The sequence below is a fragment of the Lissotriton vulgaris genome, chromosome 6, assembly GCF_964263255.1.
Source record: "Lissotriton vulgaris chromosome 6, aLisVul1.2, whole genome shotgun sequence".
NCBI classification, from domain to species: Eukaryota; Metazoa; Chordata; class Amphibia; order Caudata; family Salamandridae; genus Lissotriton; species Lissotriton vulgaris.
Genome location: NC_141694.1, coordinates 1,751,407,584 through 1,751,428,019, shown reverse-complemented (window position 1 = coordinate 1,751,428,019; position 20,436 = coordinate 1,751,407,584). Strand labels below are relative to the sequence as shown.

The 20,436-nt window shown below is 42.9% G+C and overlaps 1 protein-coding gene across 1 annotated transcript in view; it reads right to left on the bottom strand.

The window, feature by feature from the left end:
- Window positions 1-20,436, bottom strand: part of LOC147709413 (xanthine dehydrogenase/oxidase-like) — a 1,362,843-nt gene that overhangs the window by 79,344 nt on the left and 1,263,063 nt on the right. The window contains exon 33 of the mRNA XM_086927983.1: window positions 10,969-11,157. Coding sequence (XP_086784109.1) covers window positions 10,969-11,157 — 189 coding nt within the window. The remainder of the gene's footprint in view (window positions 1-10,968; window positions 11,158-20,436) is intronic.

The window sequence follows — 20,436 nt, the reverse complement described above, 5'->3', positions numbered from 1 at the left end:
TTTTACCGTCTTAAAAAAGGAAGTGAAAATGTTTCTCATGAACAAATTAACATCCTAAACTTTTAACTCTCTGAAGCCTACTTGTTCACCGCTTATAATCAAACAGCAATGCCTACCTCATTTGTATTATATGCGATTCCCGATTGTATGTATAACACGTGATAATTATGTACTGTAAAGCGCTCTGATACCCCCGTGGGTCATGTCCGTGCTGTATAAAACTTTATAAATAAAATACCTATCATATTTTGGTAAGAACAGCAATATTTTTATGTCTTTTTTAACACGGTGTATATGAGCTTGTCTTTCTATTTTGGATGCCGTGCAGCGGTCCCAAGGCCCTCTGAAAAGACTTGCCTGGACGTACCCCCTTCATTCATGTTTCCCTTTATTAGTCTTTGCTTTCTGCTTTGTGGACACTTTTATCTATTCGTGTGTGCCTTTTTTGGATATCCGTTCACTCGTATCCTTGTCACTTAGGAGTTCCCTCTCTCTAATCATTGCTGTATCTATGTCTTCTAGATACCTATTCCCTCGCCACGTCAGGAACGAGTGGTTTTATATCAGGTTTCCCGGGACCACCTTGCCATGTCTGGGCCCATCGCTGCGGGGATCAGGACCCTGCAATGGTCTCCCATGACCTCTGCCTTTGTTGATCTGTAGACGCCTGCATGCTCCAGATCCAGGTTAGGCCCCCTTCTCTACCTTTCCCTTTATCGTTACCTCTGGGATGGAATCCATTGTACTTAGTGGGCCGTTTATACCTGGACTTATGTTCCGCTTTCCTTATTTCAGACCTTGTTTCCGGTACTATTGGTGGCTCCGCTGAGGATGCCTGGGTCAACAGCCTTTATATTTTCAGGCGGCTGTCGTAAATTTTAGATATAGGTAAGGCCGATTCCTTTTCATCTGTTCTCTCCCTGTTTGGAACATCTCATATTTTGTTGGCCGTTACCGCCGGGACTTATTTCCTTTTATGTCCAGAACGTGTACTGCAAGCTGGCACCAAGTTCTCTCAGGGGGCGATCTTTTGCCCACTTTATAGTTCAGGTATTCTTATTGGTATTTGTACAGCAAATTTTTGTTTGTTTTGTATGTATGACTCAGTGTCTGGGTTTGTTATTACTACTTGTATACAGTGCTAATGTATTCTTATCTTTTCTTTTACTTTATGTATACTCACGAGCAAAATGATGTGCTGCGTCGTGATGAGTCGGGCCCCTTTGGTGATTGGTAACCCTTTCCTATCTTATTAATGCACTCTCCACATGTTTTTAAATCATTTATGAATACAATTTCAGTTCACTAGCTTTAATCTGTGGTCCTCACTGTTTAGCTGGTCTGCATGTTACCTATAAATAGCACCTTATCATGTCACACTGCAGAGAATCAGCAATTGATATATTGATGTTTATCCTTTAGGCGCTTCCCTTCCTGTACATTTTAGTAATTTGCCCTGAAGAAGTTGAGACCCATACCAAGGGTCAATCACCAAAACGCACGTCGGTGCTGGAGTACTTCTGTTTATCTGTCCCCCTTATTGGAACCTGTACAACTACAGATAGCCCTATCGGTCTATTGAATTACATTGTATACGACCCATTATGTTTTCTTGTGATGTATATTCTTTTTCAATTATTACAGTCAACAAGGACACTGTCATTTCCCATTTTTTGTCTTCAATGAGGGAGATAGTACTGCATTTGAATATTAGCATTTGATGTTGTTGAAGCCTTAAAGTCAGAGGACGTTTGTGTATGTATGGGTATGTAGTGGTTTGTTTGAATGAATGGTTGTGAGGGTGGTGCCTGGTTCTTTCTTCTTACCTACTACTATTATTATCATTATCATGTATTAATCACTGAACAAATCTCCTCTTGAGGTATATTTAATCAACTTCATATTTTTGTATTAAAAGTTCTTGTTCTTGTTTTTGAGGACCAATTTTCTTACCTGCATGTACTCATATCAGTGACGTTTAGCATATTTAATTGGTCTTTTCAGGCAGGGTATTTTTCCTTGTTGGTATTACCGGGTTTACCTTATCATGACATACAATAGAAGATAACCCTACAACCTACAACCTCAGAAACAATATTAGAACGACTTGAATAAAAAGGTGTAATTGATACAGGTACTTCTTCCATTAATGATCCTATATTTCCTGTAATGAAACCAGATCAATCATACCATCTGATATTTCACTACAGACACGTCTACAATTGCAGTACAAAATGCACACAGTGCAGCACTAATGAAAAACATTGTACAGAAGAAATACATAAAAACACTAGACATCTCGAATGGATTCTTCTGCCAAAATATAGCGCCTGGAAATTGATAGTTGTCCACCTTAACAGGGCTAGGCTCACAGAAACAATTCTGCATTTGCCTCAGGGATATATAACAGTCCAGGGCTGTTTTCAGCCAGAGTAACAGAAGTATTAGAAAACGTAAATGATCAGTCATTGTCATATGCCAATGACATGTACTTAACGGACAATGACCTGGTGGAGCACTGGGCCAGAATGGACCGCACCATTTTGGGGTTTACTCACATGGGCTACAGATTCAATTGATAAAAAAGAAAAAATGCCCACCTAAGTGTCTTATTTTTGGATACGAATGGTTAAGTGAAGGCAAATGCCTGGCTACAAATTTCTTTACTAAAGTGTGTGTTGCTCCAACCACCAATTACAATCAATATTAGGATTTCTGAAATTTGGCAGAACATACAATCCTGATTAAGCAGAATGGGTAAAACCGTTCTATGATCTCATACATCAAGACTTCTCAGGGACACACTGGAAACAGGAACACACCAAAATCTTATGTTCTGTCCAAACTGACATGATAGCTTCCAAATATTTACACACATGTGTAAACACAATGAACTTGATGATCCATGTGATCTCTGGGACATCAGGCTACACATATGTCACGTTCAATGAAGGTAACAGTACCAATTGCATATAAATCACATCTCTATACAAATGCTGAATGCGTTTTGCATCAAATGAAAGAATGTTGACTGCAGTTCAGACTGGTGTAGTGAGAGAACGTGCCCTAGCGCAAGGGAAATGGATTATTGGTGTGACCCAGGTTCCCGACATTGCAGGCGGTTACAAAAGCTAGTGTATGAAACGCTCTACATCCAAGATGGATACAATGGGCAAACTCCCTCACTGCAACAGATGTAGATTAAAGATTTGACTCTACATTATAAAGACAAGCATTTCTTCAGCATGAGCAAGAATATCCTCTCAAATGAAATTGTGCCTCTAGATGGCTATGACTGCATCATTTACACTGATGGTTCTGCTCACCCTGCAGAAGGGACAAAACAGCAATACTCTGCAAAAAAAAGGCCTTGGTGACTGCAAGGCACAGTTGGCAGAACTAAAGGCTCTAGTACTGGCACTACAGAATACGGATGCTGGATTCCCCAAACTCATTGTATGTGATTCGTATTACTGTGTGCAGTTTTATAATGAGTATCTTCATATTGGAGGCAGATTGGATTCAGGGATTCAAAAGGCTGCACAGTGAAGCACAAGATGATTTGGGAACAGTTGACAAAGCTGAAACAGTGCTTACCACAGGCTCATGTAATATGCACTTTGAGTCATCAATGTGTTGGTGTGCACGCTGACGGGAATTCATTGGCTGATGAAATGGCAAAGACGACAGTTCGTACTGCCACGGTTGCTGCGATAACTCGCTCAAGTACGAGGATAGACAGAGACATCATGGTGGCTGTCAACACTGCCTGAAATGACAGACACCTACCAAAGGGCTTTCTACTCAAGTATTCCAACAGGAGTGGGGGACAGAGTAATACCAAACAATGATCGTAGACTAGGATTTATACTGGCTGTGCATAAGGGTCTGGCTTCTGCACACCCAGGGGTGGCTGCTATCATTTCACTACCGCAACAACACTATTGATTGCTGGGTCTTTACAAACAGATCAAGGACTTTGCCCTGAGATGTGACACCTGTCAGCAGATAATGGGATCCACTGTGACAAGTCCACCCCAGACACCTAGTTTGATCTCTAATAAGCCATTGGATTGTGTATATTTGGACCACTGCGGCCCCTTGTCATCTGATGGGGCTTACAAGTATATCTTGGTGACAGTAGATTGCGCCTCTCAATTCCTGTGGGTATGGCTACACTGGCTGGCTGACACCCGAGCTGTTATAAAGGATATGCAAGTCTTTATCGGGAGATACACAGTTGGCACATTACATTCGAACCAGGGCCCGGTGTTTAGCTCTCGGGTTTACAAAGACACAATGGAAAGTTTGAGTGTGATCCTGCATTTCACATCTCCTTACTATCCCGAGAGAAATGCGGTTGTAGAAAGGAAAAAACAGAACTTAAAGCAGTCTTTAACAGCAAGGGTACTAGGCTCTGGTCACAGTTGGGTCCATCATTTATATGGGGTTCAGAGGGACTTGAATAATATGCCAAGAAAGTCCCTGGGTGGTTGTACTTCCTATGAAAACCTATTTGGGGTTAAGATGTGGGTCCCAGACCTAGATAGTCCATTCACAGTGGTGGCAGAAACACTGTTTGACATCAATAAATGTTTGCCTGTTTTACCGGAGCTGCATGAGTTCCGGGACTTCCCAAGCAACGCCCAAATAAAACGTACCTCAACTGGAGAAGCTAAAGTTATTCAAGCAAGTACCGGTTGGATCTCAAAGTTCAGGGATCTGGTCAGAGGAAAATCGTGGACAAAAAGAGTTTGGGCCATCTTACAGAGCGCTGATGCCTGTCCTGGCTGTTGAAGGTACACCAACTGTACTTCTTCTGCCCCTTTCCGGATGCCGCGACTAAAGATTTGTCTCTATTGATCTGATCAAACCACACTATGTGGCCAATTCTCAACAGTAGGCCAAGTGCACTTCTGGCTAGCTACCAATCTCCTCTCACTGCCCTACAGGAGGTTCAGATGGAAGCTTTAATTGAAAATGACACCTCCACTCTACTCTACAACATGAGACGACGGTAAACAACAATGAAGTACGCCTTCTATTTGTTTAAAAAACAACTACAACTGTGCAATCTACAAGTAAAAAAAACACAGATTTCTATTTGGATCCAGAAATGAATAAGGCACAATGACAATACACAACAGATCGAAAGAGCACCAAGATCAACACAACCTCCTGAGCTGCCACATATAGAAAGGACAGCGTCTGGATACTTCATCGATTTTGATGACTTCTCCTCAAATGTATCGGAGGTTCCACCATCCCGCCGTTAAAATTGAAAGTGCGTGTTTTCTATCGTTGGCTGAAAATAACATATTTTATTACTCCGTGGTCACACCTTTGGATTTCAATTTAATTCTTTTTCCTCATCCTTTGGATTTGTTTTGTGACTGTGTTCACTCTCCTCTTAAATGGACATTTTGTCCCTGAACACACAGTGAACTTGGTCCTGAAACCACACACATCATCACACCGTGAGCAAAGAGAATTGTCCCTGGTGAACATCTCAGCAGTTCCAGTTCCGGATGGGATAGTATGGGGTAAGGGATCATTTGATGAATAACATTATCCACCGAGTACTGTTTCTGATGATTAGGATATTGACACAGTGAATGAAATGTTGGAAGATCTAGAACATTGAACTTTGTTTTCTTCTGACGAGTTTTATGATGTTATAGCCAAGTTCGACAAGATGTTTGTTATCAACATTACAGTCACCACTTTATACACAAGGCTAGCACACTACAAGAAGTGTGTTCGCTTTACTCAATGGGAACATTGCCTCACACCAACGAAGGGTAGTTCTAAAAGGTTGACCCAGACTCATTTTATTATAGGCTTGCACCATCACCAGCAAAGAAAAATATGTTAACTACACTAAGCTGATATACTATGCTGCTATCCTTTCCCAGCTTTCTGATCAGGGTTTCAACTTTTGGATAGACGCTATAGATGGAACAAAAGATTGGCAGGTTCTGGGAACTGGGGCTTTATTTAGGACCTGTTTAATACCACATCATATGATTTTCCTGAACAAAACAGTGCTACATACAATGTGTTGTTGCTTAGAAAAGAGTAAAGATTTTACCACACCAGGGATTCCTGCTCTTACACAATTTGACAACTGGCAGCAGTTAACACAATATGATAAAAGAACGATTGACTCTGCCACTGGAGACTAACAGGTGTCATGATAGATCCCTGGGTAAGATCAAAGGATTTAGAGCACATCGGCCTAATATGCGATATGTACGAGTGACCATTTGAGGGTGGTAACAACTTACGGTGTTGGGAATTTGTGCCTTGATTGGCTAAAAACCTCAAGACTCTCCCAGGTACAACACCACTTTTCCCTTTTATAAGATGATTTGGACTAATGAGACTTCTTGTTTTGGTCCTCTGAAACCACGTCAAAAGTGCTTTCTGTATGCTGTCTATAACAAGATATGGAAGGTATTTCAACAAGGAGCGGCTAAAAAACTGCTTGGGATTAATAGGGGCAATTTGCAGTAGTGAACAACAGTATGACTACTTTATCATCCAGAATGTATTCTCTAGGTAACATTGTCTCATCAACAACACACATACTTCAGCAAGATTTGTCTGCATTACAACACTGCCAGTTCTAACTTAGGTGAGTTCTATTGTCAAGCTGGGCACTGCAAACATTGCATTCAGGCCACGTGCCATGTCGATACATTAACACAAAGGATCTGTTTTCCACTTACCATCTTACTGAGCAATAGATAGCAATGGCACAAAATACACTGAAAAACTTGAGAAATTACCTTTTACCGTTACTCGGATAGCATCCTTGGATTGGATGATCAATGGGTACATTACTCTGTCAATCTCAACTTTCCACTTTCAGTACTGTCAACAACATCATCATGGGGACAGATATGAAGCATTAGGTGAAGGGTTCATACATGAACAATGGGAACTTCCTTTCACATTCAGGTGTAGGAATAAGGACACTGATGTTTTTCTCAGCAGTTTGGAATGCAAGAATACTTTGAGCAGGTCCCTCGTGTGCAAGGAGTTTCGTTGCATGGGGCATGAAATGCATCGGTAGCAACCCTGTCTTGCTACTTGAAAGGGTCATCTGCGGCCATGATATGTCTGACTTTCATATTGTTCTCGAATGGGAGTTATCTGATGCTGAACGATCAAGGTTGCTTTGGAATGAAACTAGGGGTTGCATATGTGGTGACTGTGTCTTCCATGGTAACATGTTGCACAGAAGTCCTGTTTCTGCCTGCTTGTTTAGTTAGGGAGGATACGCTGTGGCCTTCTATTTATTTTTCCAATGTGTGCATTGACGCCCTGAGCAAACTGAAAGCCTTATTGTTTCAAAAAGATGTGGAGTTTCCTTCGGCCAAGGAGACATTTGATCTTCAGGTGGCACATTCCTCTTAGGAGATACAGGCGCTTCACTGTGCTTCCCACAACATTTTGGCAAGCTGGTCCATCCTATTTTTAATATGCCTAATACGAATGGAATTTTAGGGTTTTTTAGGAGCAGAGGCTCTGGTTTAGTCAGCCCCTTCAAGGCGGTTTCTGGAATTATTATATTCTTCATCTAGTCTGCCCTTTGAAACATTTTTGGAGATCTTCTGCTGGCCCTGGTGCTAGCTGCAGGGATACTGCTTTTAGTATTTTTTCTCCGCAATGGATGTCCCAGTTTGAGTTCAAATGGAGCTGGCACTACTTCACGTCCACTATGCCGGTATCGCATGGTGCATTTCTTTGGAGTACCTCTGTTTCTAGAACTGGATAAGCATTGGTTCCTGCCCTTCCGGCCTGTATGGCTTCATTGCGTACAGCCTGTGTTCCGCTGCCTTCTGTGCACTTGCGAGTGTGCCAAAGACTTGTGCTTGGGGTTGCAGTTGATTAACCTTCAGACTTACACGTGCTGGTGGACCTGCTGAAGACCCATCTGTACAGTTGTCCCCTGCAGATACCTCTGCTCCTGGCTGTATTCTATGAGCTACCCTGGTTTGCCTCAGTGGCTTGGGGTTTGGATCATAACTCTGTTTCATCAGGTGGCTACATACACTTCCTCAGTGGCTGCTGTGGGGGTTGGATGGGAATATACCTGTTCTATAGACTTTCTCTCAGGAATGCCTCTGGGAACGTCGTCTGCGGAAGCTGGGTACAGCAATTTTTCATCTATCACTCTGGATGCCCGTGTGGTGGGAACTTTTTATTCAGCCTGTTTTTAACTTCTGAATTTGTTTTAAATTGTCTCTAGTTTTTAAGATTTTTTATACTTTTAACACATTTGGCTTTCTTTATGCTCTGGACCTCCAAACGGCATGAGTACCTGATTATTAATGCTATATTTTTATCATATACGTTTTTAGTATTTTATATATATGCTCATGTATTTCTTGGATAAGTGATATTGGCTTGCTTTAGATATCTGCTTAACCAACACTTGTACAAGGAGTAAGCGTTATGTGCCCGAGTTAGGCCCCGTAGGAATTAGTACAATTTTTACATGCACACAGCCCTTTCCTAAAGTTGCCTTCTCTTTACCACATTAACCTTTGGCACACATTTGCATTTGTGACTCTTGGACTAGTTTCTTGGAAACAATGGCCTTGCTGACACGGAACCCTTTGTGAGCACACTATCACACTGCCTTGACATTAGGGACAAGGCCCTCACGTGCATGACCCAAATGTGTTTATTATTACGTCCATGTGGCGAAGCAGCTATATGTGAAATACAAACAGTGGCATGCCGATCACAATCTCGGCCTGAGGCAATGATACTATTTTCTCTATATAACCTTTTGTTTGCTGACATAATCAGAGGAGACACTTGTGCTGACTTCGAGGGGTCCCTGAATGCCAAAGCTTTCGCCCAGCAGCTGGCCAACATCTCTGAGAGCGGTGTACAGTTCGTGACCAAGACAGAGTCCTATGCTCTTACTCATCAGGTGATGGGGTTGGATCATCCAGTAGAAGGCTTCTTGGTAAAACATACATCTGCACCCTAGACACATAGGTTAGGGTTTCATATTGTTGGAGTGTGCTACATAGTAGTACTATTGTATATGTATGCATATATATATAAGATATGTCAACAATATGGTTGAGTTATTTATTTTGTTCACTGTTCTGATATTCAGTATAACTGTTGTCTGCTTCTGTATATTAATCATCACAGCCCATTTATTATATGCAAGAATCACTACGAATCAATAAATATTGAAAACGCCCCTCTGTGTATTCTTTGTATATTCCTCTCAGCCAAAAAGAGTCCGGGCGACTGAGGTAAAAAAGTTGGAAGTCTGTCACCACAGTTTCTGAAGGAACACAGTTGCAATGGTCAGTGGTTGCCAGAACTGTTTGCTGTCTGTTTAGGTTTGGGGGATAATGGTGGGACTGTGAACTTGCTAGTCCAAGGGACAACATATCCTAGGGGGGGGGGGGGGGTAGCATGGTATCAGTCTGGCACCATCCTAAGTTTATGTTGCCCCCAAGTGCGCAGCTTCTACTGATGTTATGTTATGTTACTGAGTCTTATATAGCGCGCAGCTGCCCCAGCAAACAGGCGTCCCGGCGCTTTCAGCATCAGTAAGGCGGAGCAAACACAACACCTGAGCAACGACAACAGAAAACCACCAGGGCTAAATTAATGGAAATAGACAAGTTTTAATGGCTTTCCTGAAAACAAGCATGGTGGGTGAAATTTACATGACAGTCTTCTTTGTCACACTAGTGGATGGCAAAGTAAATGCTACAGGTAAAATTTTACTTTCCATGACATCTGAGATAAATATTACAATCAGGGACCAGCCATTTGTGTAAATGTTTTAAGGGCAACATCACACACACTGGACCCTTTACAGCAGTGTCTCAATGTGCAGGTTCTAAAACTGGCAATGCTATTAAGCAAAACATGAGACCTGTGGACCACTGTCTATTCTTCAAGAAACTTTTTCCTTGACATTCACAAAGGGAAGAAAGTCAGGGCAGTTTCAAGATAGCAAAAGTCTTTGCCATGCTAAACTTTGGTTGTGAGGGCTAAGGGGGTGTGGGAGTGTCATATAGAAATCACCATTGCGCTTCCACGTCTAACACTAAAATCTAGTTTAAAGCAGGGCCTGGACCCACAACAAACTACGTGACAGGAATCTGGAGACACAAAGCAGGGTCCCTCAGTGCCCACAAAGTAAATACAGAGTAATTGCTCTTTTGTGCTGTTTGAATTCTTTCAGAGTGCCGACATTTTACATGTGCTTCAGACAGACCAGACAGGCAAACTTTGACACTGTTGTGCCAACAGGATTCCAACAGCCCCCACCCTGAATATCCTCCAGAACTCAGATGTCATTCCTATCCATTAAGGCCGACCTGTCAATCAAACTGACCAACTGTGTAGCTCCTGGGAAATGGACCTTATATCAGCAGCACACTAAGGGAAGTAACAAGGCAATAGTAGTGTAACCAGTTGCAGGAGCGGTGAGCACGCTGAGGTGTCTTCAATGCAACACAAATTAAATTTTTATACACTGCCTGCCAGACGCTGGTGAAAACATGTCACATCAAGCACAGAACTTAATTAGAGGATAGCCCTATTCAAAGATCAAGGTGATCCCATATACAATGTCGACTGAACTCTTTTTAAAAGTTCAATGAAATTTGACCTTCTATAGGCCACTACCCATGAAAAAAGGTACAGCGATATCCTGTCAATATCAATACTATTTATGTATTGCTTTTCCTTTGAAATAATGCTGTTTTGTGAATTAATAAACAAATAGAGGTTGCACATGTCTGGCAATTCAATTTGGGGTGGAGAAAATCAAATTCAATGTATGGCCTGATCTCTGTAACAGGCCCACTAAACTTTTAATGGTACAAGTCTACAAGAAATCTGAACATCACTCCATATGCTAGATTTTCTCAGTGCACAGGCATTCAACTCAGTCTAAAGAACCTAATGCATTACCTTGGAGGAATAGATTGCTTTGCTATTCGGACAGTCACGGAGGAGTGACACGTTAAACTCTGTAGCAATGTCTCCAACTGACGGGATCTTGTACATCCCAGGCCCTCGGGTGTACAAATAGCCATCAGGGGAGTACCGCAGTTCTTCCAAGGTAAACAGGCCCAAGCCTTGAACAAATGCCCCTTCAATCTGCAAGAATACAAACAAAATAGTTTCTTTATCAGATCGCTTCTAAGCCGTCATTATTTATTGGTTTTGCACAATGGACAATTTCACAAGGAAAAGAAATCCATGAATACTTATCCTTGAGGAAGTACTGTACACATCATTTAGACTGGGAGAGGAGCATTCCTTACTTGCATGCATTATGGCCTATCAAATTCAATTCAATTCATTATGTCTTTATTTCGAATAAAATTCATAAAAGACGACATACAATACATAAAATATATAAAAACTACAGCAGACAAGTCCCCAATTGTCTTAAAAAAAGAAAGAGGCAACAAACAACATCTGATCATATCATAACAATTAATTTAAAGGAGTGTTCCATTTCTTTGTGCGGATCAGCGACGCCCAACCCAGAAATTTAGCTACACAAATCACAGACATTTCAGATCTAATATCACGTAATTTCTGTAGGGCTTCGCGATGTCCCCCACAATCCAAAGTAACACATATGGGTTTCAGCCATTTAAGTCGAGGGGATCGATATGCTGGACATGCAAAAAACAAATGGCCAATGCTTTCTACCTGGTCGGGACACCAAAAGCATTTATTGCTTGCATTCTTCGCCCACTTTGTGGTAAAGGATTTGATGGGTAATGTACCTACACGGAACTGGTGATACAGTTTACGGTCTAGCGTTTTGCAGATCAAATCCCAGTAGGGCTCAAGGGACGGTGTTATCTTATGTGTTAAAAAGAGTCCCGTTAAGTTGTTGTCCGAAGAGTGGGTGACCAGTATGGATTTTTTCGAAGCCCAGAAAAGATCCTTGAACTCTTGTTTTGAAGGAAAACTGGAGCACCCAGGGTTTATCCATAGCTCAGGGAGACCCATTGTATACAGTATTTGTTTGACTTCCCTGAGCCATGGGATTCTATGAGCGCCCCACAGTGATTTCACCTCATCCAGTTCGTGGGCGAAGAGGCTAAGCTCTGGAGTCGTCCAAAGGCGACGCCAGAGTGCCACTAGACGAAACTGTGCCATCTCGTCTAAAGGTCTACAACCTAGGTCTAATAGCAGTGGTGTAATGGGTGAGGATTGTGGAAGCCCTACCAGGTTCCGTAGGAACCTATTCTGTGCTGTGGCCAAAGCTGACAAATCCTTATAACCCCATATGTCAGCTCCGTACAGGGTTGCTGCATTAACCTTGGCCTCGTAAATTTTTAGTGCTAGGGTTATGCGTTTGGTCAAGGATTTTTTTTGTTCCTGCAGTAAGCGGCCCGTTAGGCGGACGAATTTGAGTTTTAATGCCTCCAACTAAGTTGGTGATCAAGGGTCACGCCCAGATACGTCATGACCTTGACCTGTTCAATTGGGACACCATTCAAAGTAACCAAACTTTTAATTGGGGGTTTCTTATTAAAAACCATAAATTTAGTTTTATCAACGTTGATCTGCAAGTCATTGATCTTGCAGAACTCTGCAAACCTATTCAGGGCTGCCTGTAACCCGCTCCGGGTTTTAGAAAGGAGCAGGGTGTCGTCGGCGAAGATTAACATGGGATATTTTAATCCGCCCAGGGTAGGTGCATCAGTCTGTGTATTATTAAAAAAATGGACTACCTGGTTGATAAATAGGAGAAACAGGGTAGGAGCCAACACGCAGCCCTGGCGCACCCCTCGTTGGACTGGAAAGCTGTTGGTCACCTGACCCTGCCTCCCCCACCTTACCTGAGCAAAATTATCCTCATGTAAACGCCTAACTAATTCCAGGAGTTCAACAGGAAGGCCCATAAGTCTGAGAGCTTCCCATAGTTTCACCCTAGGAACTAAGTCGAAAGCCGACTTAAGATCAACGAATGCGGCATAGATAACCCCGCCACCCAGGAAGACTACCTTCCAATAGAGCATGGTGAATCGAAACACCTGGTCTAAAGTGCTGGTGCCTAATCTAAACCCTGCCTGCATAGGGTAAAGTATATTGTTCTGCTCAATCCACCCCTGAATTCTAGCTAGAGCCATTCTTGATACTATTTTTTGGATCAAATCGATCAGGCTTATGGGGCGATAGTTATTTGGCAATGATCGATCCCCTTTTTTATATACTGGCAGTATCTCAGCCCCTTTCCAGGATTGAGGAATTCTTGCCCCTGCTGCGATAGTATTTGCCAATAGGGTGATGTATGGGACCCATAAGTCAAGGTTTAGTTTAAAAATGTCCGCTGGTATGGCATCTAAACCTGGGGCTCTACCAGACTGGACAGAACCTAAGGCATATAGCGTGTCTGAAGCGGAAAATTTGAGCCTATCCCCCGGGTTTATGGATATTGCCCCCACCACAGGCTCGGTTGCCAGTTCGTGCTCGGCACTCGTGTCTTTAAATTGCGCAGAAAAAAATTCCACCCAGTCCAGAGCAGAAACATGGTTGACCAATATTTGGGAGTCAGGGTCCCTACCCCATCTAACTGTCTCCCAAAATTTCACTTGATTAGATGACTCACAGGCTTTAAGGAGATCTAACCAGTAGGAATCGTCCCAATCCCTCTTAGCTGCCCAAAGGACTTGTTTATAGAACTGTCTAGCTTTCCTAATATCATGAGTAGTCCTGGATTTAACAGCAGCTATTAATTTGCTGTGGGCTTCTCTACAGCTCTTATTGTACCATCTTTTGTGTGATTTAACTATCTTATTATTAGATGGCTTGGTGAGGAGATTTTTAAGATCCGTAAAACACTTCTCATGAAGATTAATAGTTAAGGAATCGGCTCCACCAGAAGGGGATAAAGCAATCATCCTATCCCTCGTTTCTAAGACCAACTCCTCTATTTTATGGATAAGCTCTGGGTCAGCTTTGACCCTAGACCATTTAACTCGTCTTCTGTTGTCACACAAAACTAAGTCGGACGTTAGGCAAGTTGTTTCCATTTGGAGATCACCCAGTCCGGGAGCCCTGAGCCCCAAAGAGAGGGGGTTGTGATCACTCTCTGGCCCAGACTCTACCACCATATCTATTACATGTGACCAGGATTCTAAGTTGACCAAAATATAGTCAATTCGACTTGCGCTGGTCCCATTATCAAAAGTTGGCTTCCCTATGTTGTCAGACGGAGTGCGGCCATTCACTGCCCGAAGACCCCACTCCAGGCAGAGTCCCAGCCAGTGGAGGGCCGCCTCCGTGCCCCTGACGCCCTTACTTATGGTTAGCGGGGGAATATTCCAGGCAGTATCTTCATCAATTCCCACATCTTCTGCTAGACTAAAGATGGGTTCGAATGAGCAGTTCAGGTCACCTGCTACTATGACAAAATGATCGCCTTTGTGCTCCTTCAGAAGATGTTCTAAATCATTCAGGACTGGTTGCTTCCTCCCACCCTGACAACCTCGGGCATAGATATTAATTAGGAGAATGTCCTTGCCATTATCCTTACTCAGGCTGATACATAGGAGGTCGGCATTTTCTGCCAGGATTTCCTTAACGCGGAGTCCCAGGGTATTTCTAAGCCACACCGTAAGTCCTCCTGAAGCCCTACCCCTAAGGCCCTGTATGGCTGGTTTGTGATAGTTCAGGAAGCCTACTCTAAATAGAGGGACAGTTGACCAAGTTTCCTGGAAAACGACGATGTCATATGAGTCGATAAAATCGACCCAGTCATCATTGTCCAGGCGACCCCTTAATCCTGCAATATTCCATGAGGCCACCCTCAGTGTATCTACTGGGCTACTAAGTGGGGTGGTCTGCGGTAAGCCCAAGTCCCCTATCCTGGTCTTGGTTGGGGTATTAACATGACCCAGGTTTGGGCAAAAGCCTTTGGAAAAGGTTGAACAATCCATACAGGTTACTAGAGGTGTTGGGGGAGCAGTCACCTGAGGGGGAATGGGTTCCGTGGGATGCATAAAGGCGTCAATCCCCCCAAGCCAATCAACCTCATCCAAACAGCCAAACATATTAGAAGTGGGATCCCCTTGCCACCAGTTGTTTTGACTTTGCCAGCCATCCCTTCGTCCTTTCCGTCTAGAATTTTGGACAGTTGACCAGGTCCCCTCCATCTCAAACTGCTGCCGTGGTGGGTAGAAAAAAGTAAGGGGTCTGTCTACAATGGAAGGGTCGTCATCTCGAGAGGCCCATGAACAGAGATGCTGGGCTGTATGGGGATCTGCAAAAGATACTACTATACAATCACCGGCAATAGACTTACGTGTAGGGCCTACCCTAGGTACTCTACGTACCATTAGTACCCGGCTTCTTTGATGGTTAGGGAGCTGTCTATTTACGTTAAGCCAGTAAATGACCTTATTCTTTAGGGACCAATGGTTCTCTTGGGTTTGTCGACCCAGGGCAGGCACGCCAGCTAACACGACAACATAGGGCCCAGCTTCTGGTGGCAAGTCGATAAAACCCCCACGAAAATTCGGACGACTGTATTGCTGAGAATGTGTATTCGTGGTTGCTGGCTGATTAGGCTGGTGTGGAGCAGCTTGTTGCCTTGTGTTAGAAGGTGCTATACTTTGGGGGGGACGGGTGCTTGGGGCTATAGATTTTGGAATAGTAGTAGTGGGGTTACAAACTTTTGTACGGGGTTTGGGTATGGGTTTGGGTATTGGGGGGGGGGGCAGGACCGGGGGTTCTGGCATCTGAGCCTGCGGGGTACCATCTTCCCCCTGGGAAAACTTAGCTTCCATTTGTTTTAGACTAAGGCTAGCCAAGGTGACTATAGTCTTATCCATTTCTAGTAAGTTGTTTTCTATGCGGGAAAGTCTAAGTTCCAGGGGAGTAAGTAGCTGTTTTAATGTGTCCCAAACGATTTAAAGAAATTCCTCATCACCCCCCTATCCTTCCCTATCCCACTCAGCCTATCCACAGATGACCTCTCATCGGTCTTAACTGGAGAGGCCCCCATTGTAAGGTCTAACACAACGCTGTGTGAACCAGGGTCGTTTTCCTCCCCCAGGGTACAAGTGTTAATTTTGGTTTTAGAGGCTTCTTCTTCTACCCCATGTGTAACCAGCGGTCGTCTACTATTAAAGAACTGTGACCTCGCACTTTTAGCCTTTTTGCGTGCATAGGTGGATCTAGCAACACATTTCCTTTTATGAGTGGCAACTTTCTTAGCACTTACTGCTGGTTTAGACAAATCGGGTTTCGTGGGGAATCCTATACCTGCCTCAAGGACGTATGGCACAGACATCTCAGTTGGCTTTTGGGGTGATGGTGATGGAATAAGAAGAGGCTCAGGTAGAGATGTAGTTGGAACATGATGGATGTCTGCCGACGTTAACAGTGGGCGAGGGCCTGATGAACGCTTTGGAGTTAAAACCGAGGCAATATTCCCTAAGGATGATTTTTTGGAGGAAGTTAGGTTCAGGGAAAGCTTTCGAGCAGCTTCCAACTCCAAAGATACCCTATGTTGCATTTTGTTGATTTCCGCATCAATGGCCAAGTTGGTCTTGGTGAGGAGATCGTCTAGCGTTCCATTGGGCTTATTCGCTCCCTTAGCAGTTTTGCTGCGACTACCCCGTGTGCACATTGTAGGATTAATGGTGAAAAAAGTTGCAGGAATGAAATATAACAACAACAACAAACCAAGGGGGGTGGCCCAGCCCAGACCTCTCTGTCCTCGAACGGCCTCAAACGGCCCGCTCTTAGCCCGGTCTTCGCCCCGAGCTGCGTCCCGCGCTGCGAGAGGGCCGTTCCTATATATAGTGGGTGAGTGTACTGGGCGGTGGGCGGGCCAACAGGGAGAACGGACCGGAAGCTGCCACTAGGTCACGCAGGGACTCCTGGGTAATGGAGTCCCTGCTACGCTCGCAGCCCTGTAGAAGCCCTCTGCCCAAGTCCTGCTCAGCTCCGCTCCCAGCAAGGTTCTCAACAACAGCCCCACTCGGTTGTCAGAAGATAGCTTTATTCGATTTTTGGCAGTAAAAAACCATAAAAGCACATTTCATTACACAATAATGTTAAAAAGGATAAAAAACACAGCTTTGATTGTTTAAAAAGGGAAAACTATTTACAATAATGTTTACATTAGACTTGTAGCATCAATCAGTTCAGGGAGGCTCTGCAGTTAACTGCATATTTCAAGAACCTAGCTACTACAACCACTGTAATTTCATCCTGAAGCATGTATAGTTTCAATAAGGCTGGTCTGCATTGTCTTAAACCCCATAATTTTAACAGTGGGAGTAGGTGTCTCTTTCTTCCCCATTCATAATATTTACAAAATAATATAACATGGATGTTTGATTGTTTGGAGATGTTATCACAAGGACAATTCATCAAATTAGCAGACCAGTCATTTGTAGTGGGAAATGTTAACAATCGGAAAAGACAATCAGTCCTCATCCTAGTTAGCAGAAATCTCGTGTAAACAGTATATGTAGGGGACAAATAAGACGGAATACCTGTACCATGCAACAAAAGATGATGATAGACAATTGTCGGTTTGTTGCCCTCTAGGTAGGAGCGTCTGTCTTCAAGCAAACATAGGCAGCAAGCCTTGAGAGCCTTTTTCGAAATTGAAGAACATGAAATAGGATTTTCATACAAGTCAGAAAGCCCTAAGGAGTTTAAAAAAAATTTCACGTAGGAAAGCCAGGGTATTTTCCGTGAGGCAGTTAAGGCCATACAATCCCTAATCACATCTTTGCTAAAGTCTGTTTTATTCGAGGTCCATATTTTATGCCACAGCAGAATTGGACTTGTCTTAATTATGTCTATGATATGGACCCGGGCAAGCTCGTTGTGACATATGGTGGTAGAGATGGATCCTGGTACTGCTAGCAAGTATCTGAGGAAGGCGTTCTCACTAGTTTGGATCTCACGACAATCCGCCACACCCAAGATTCCTGCGCCATACGTTGCTGTGGAAACGCATTTTGCTGCTTGGATATTAAGCAGTATCTGAACCGGCTTTCCGCCTAATTTTTTGGCAAACTTTTTTAGGGCACCAATTTGTCTAGAAAAAGCCAAGTGGCGTGTATTAATGGCTGTATTCCACGTTCCATTATTGTTAAAAAGAACGCCCAAATAGCTAAAAGTTTTTGTTACGCTTATCTTTGTTGAATTTAAAAAGGTGTTGCAAACTATATTCTTTTTTGTACTGCAGCACATAGTAAAGGTTTTACCCACATTTATCTTGAGTCCTCTCATACCCATGAATACGGAGAAACCTGACAGTGCTTTCTGGAGACCTAGCTGTGTCCTGGACATGATGACAGCGTCGTCCGCATATAGTAAGATTGGGACTGCCATACCTTTAATTTTTTGATAATCCACGTCTAGGTTAGCCAGGTAATTTGCGACACTATTTATATAAAGGTTAAACAGGAATGGGGCGAGGATACATCCCTGTCTGACGCCTTTTTTTATGGGGAAATTTTTAGTACAATTTCCATTCTTTTCATAACGGACCTTGGCCCCTGCTCCTCTGTATAGTTCCTTTATAAAAGCAAGTATGTTTATATCAACTCCTAAATATATGAGGGTAGACCAGAGTATGCTGTGATTAAGGCAGTCAAATGCTGAGCTTAAATCAACAAAGGTCATATATAAGTTGCTTTTCTTGGCCATTAGATATTTATCTGTGATCAGGGCTAAGTTGAGGCATTGTTCCACCGTGCCAAGGCCAGAAACAAATCCATATTGGAATTTGGAGAGGACTTCATTTTCCACGGCCCATGCTTGTAATTTATTTAGCAATACTCTTCCGGCTACCTTCATCATGGAGTCCAGCAGAGAGATTGGTCTGTAACATTTCGGGTCCATTCTGTCTCCCTTTTTAAAAATTGGTATTATTATTGCTTCTTGCCATGTTGTAGGGAAACCCTCTGATGCATAAGAATTGAGGACATTTGTTAGGATGGGGGCCCATAGATGCATATTGTCTTTGAATATATCAATTGGGATTCCATCCGGTCCTGGGCCTTTTGAGTTTGTGCTTTCCAGTATAGCCTGTTCTATTTCTGAATGAGTAAAATAAGTATGGAGCGGAAATGACTCTGACTGGGTTCTTTGGGAATCGTTCTCCTGTGAGCTCTTTGCTTCGGGGTTATGTGGTTCAATCAGCTCATCTATTTTATATAGCTCTGTAAAATAGTCGATCCACACATCCTCCGTAATGGCAATTTCTATAAGGTCAGACGTCCTGTCCCTGAAAAAAGGTGCGTTCACTTCCCTCCAGAATGCCGTATTATATCTTAGGGTACTCGCTTTTATTAGTGCCTCCCAAGCTGCGTCTTTAAGTTCCCTTTTTCTTTTCTTGATTGGCTGTTTATAGGCTAATCGAGCGGTTCTGATTTCTATTTGATTTTTAGGTGATTTTTTTAGTGTGTCTTTAAGTATGTTATGGGCTTTTGAGCATTCTGAATTAAACCAGCCTGAAGTCTTGGCCCTGGAACTTTCTTTTTGTTTTTTGGTTAGGTTTTTCCTTATCATAATTGCTATTTTTTCAAAGGCAGTTTTTATTGCTGGGTAATTTGGAGGGTATTCAAGACATGTCACAAAAAGTCCGGGGTCGTTCATGATCAAATTTTTCAGAACATTTTCTGTGTTTACTTTAGACCATTTTATGGCGTAGCCGTTTATACGTGCCAAAGATATTGAATGACAGTAAAGACTTTCCGTTATACCCACAGACTGGTTCATACTAGGGGCAATATGGAATTTAGCACTAATCGGATAGTGATCGCTCATCACTATGTCTTCTCTTTTAGATTCCAGGGCATCGCAATGATGACTATTTGACATCAATATAAAATCTATTGTCGAGAGTAACCCCCTTCCATGAAATGTTGGTTGGAAATCGGTCATTGGGACAGTTAACTCATTGAAAAAACCTAAGTCCCATTCCTGTAACAATTTGTTCATTAGGTTTCCAGTGAGTGTGTGCTCAAAATGGGTGGTAAAGTCGCCATTAAGGCTTCTTATATCACAAACGCTTGTTACACTATATGGGCATAAATGACAATTAAAATCTCCCATTATTATAATGCGTCTTTCTAGTTTGTCCCCTCCCGTTCCCCTCCTCAGAAGTTTTAGCAATTGATCTATAAATTCTGATTGCTCATCCCTCGCTATGTTATTGTATAAATTAATTATAAGAAAGCTAGCGGCCTCTTTTCCCTTCACTAAAAATGCCTGCAAAGAATGTCCAATTTTTTTATTCTTGAGACTATCTTGAGGCAGATCTATTCTCTCTAGTACTATATTAGCCCTATTTGAGGCATATAGACAGAGCCCGCCTGAGCATCTGCCCTTGCTAGTCTGGATAGCTGGAGTAAAATTAGTACTGAAGCCATCTATGTTAGT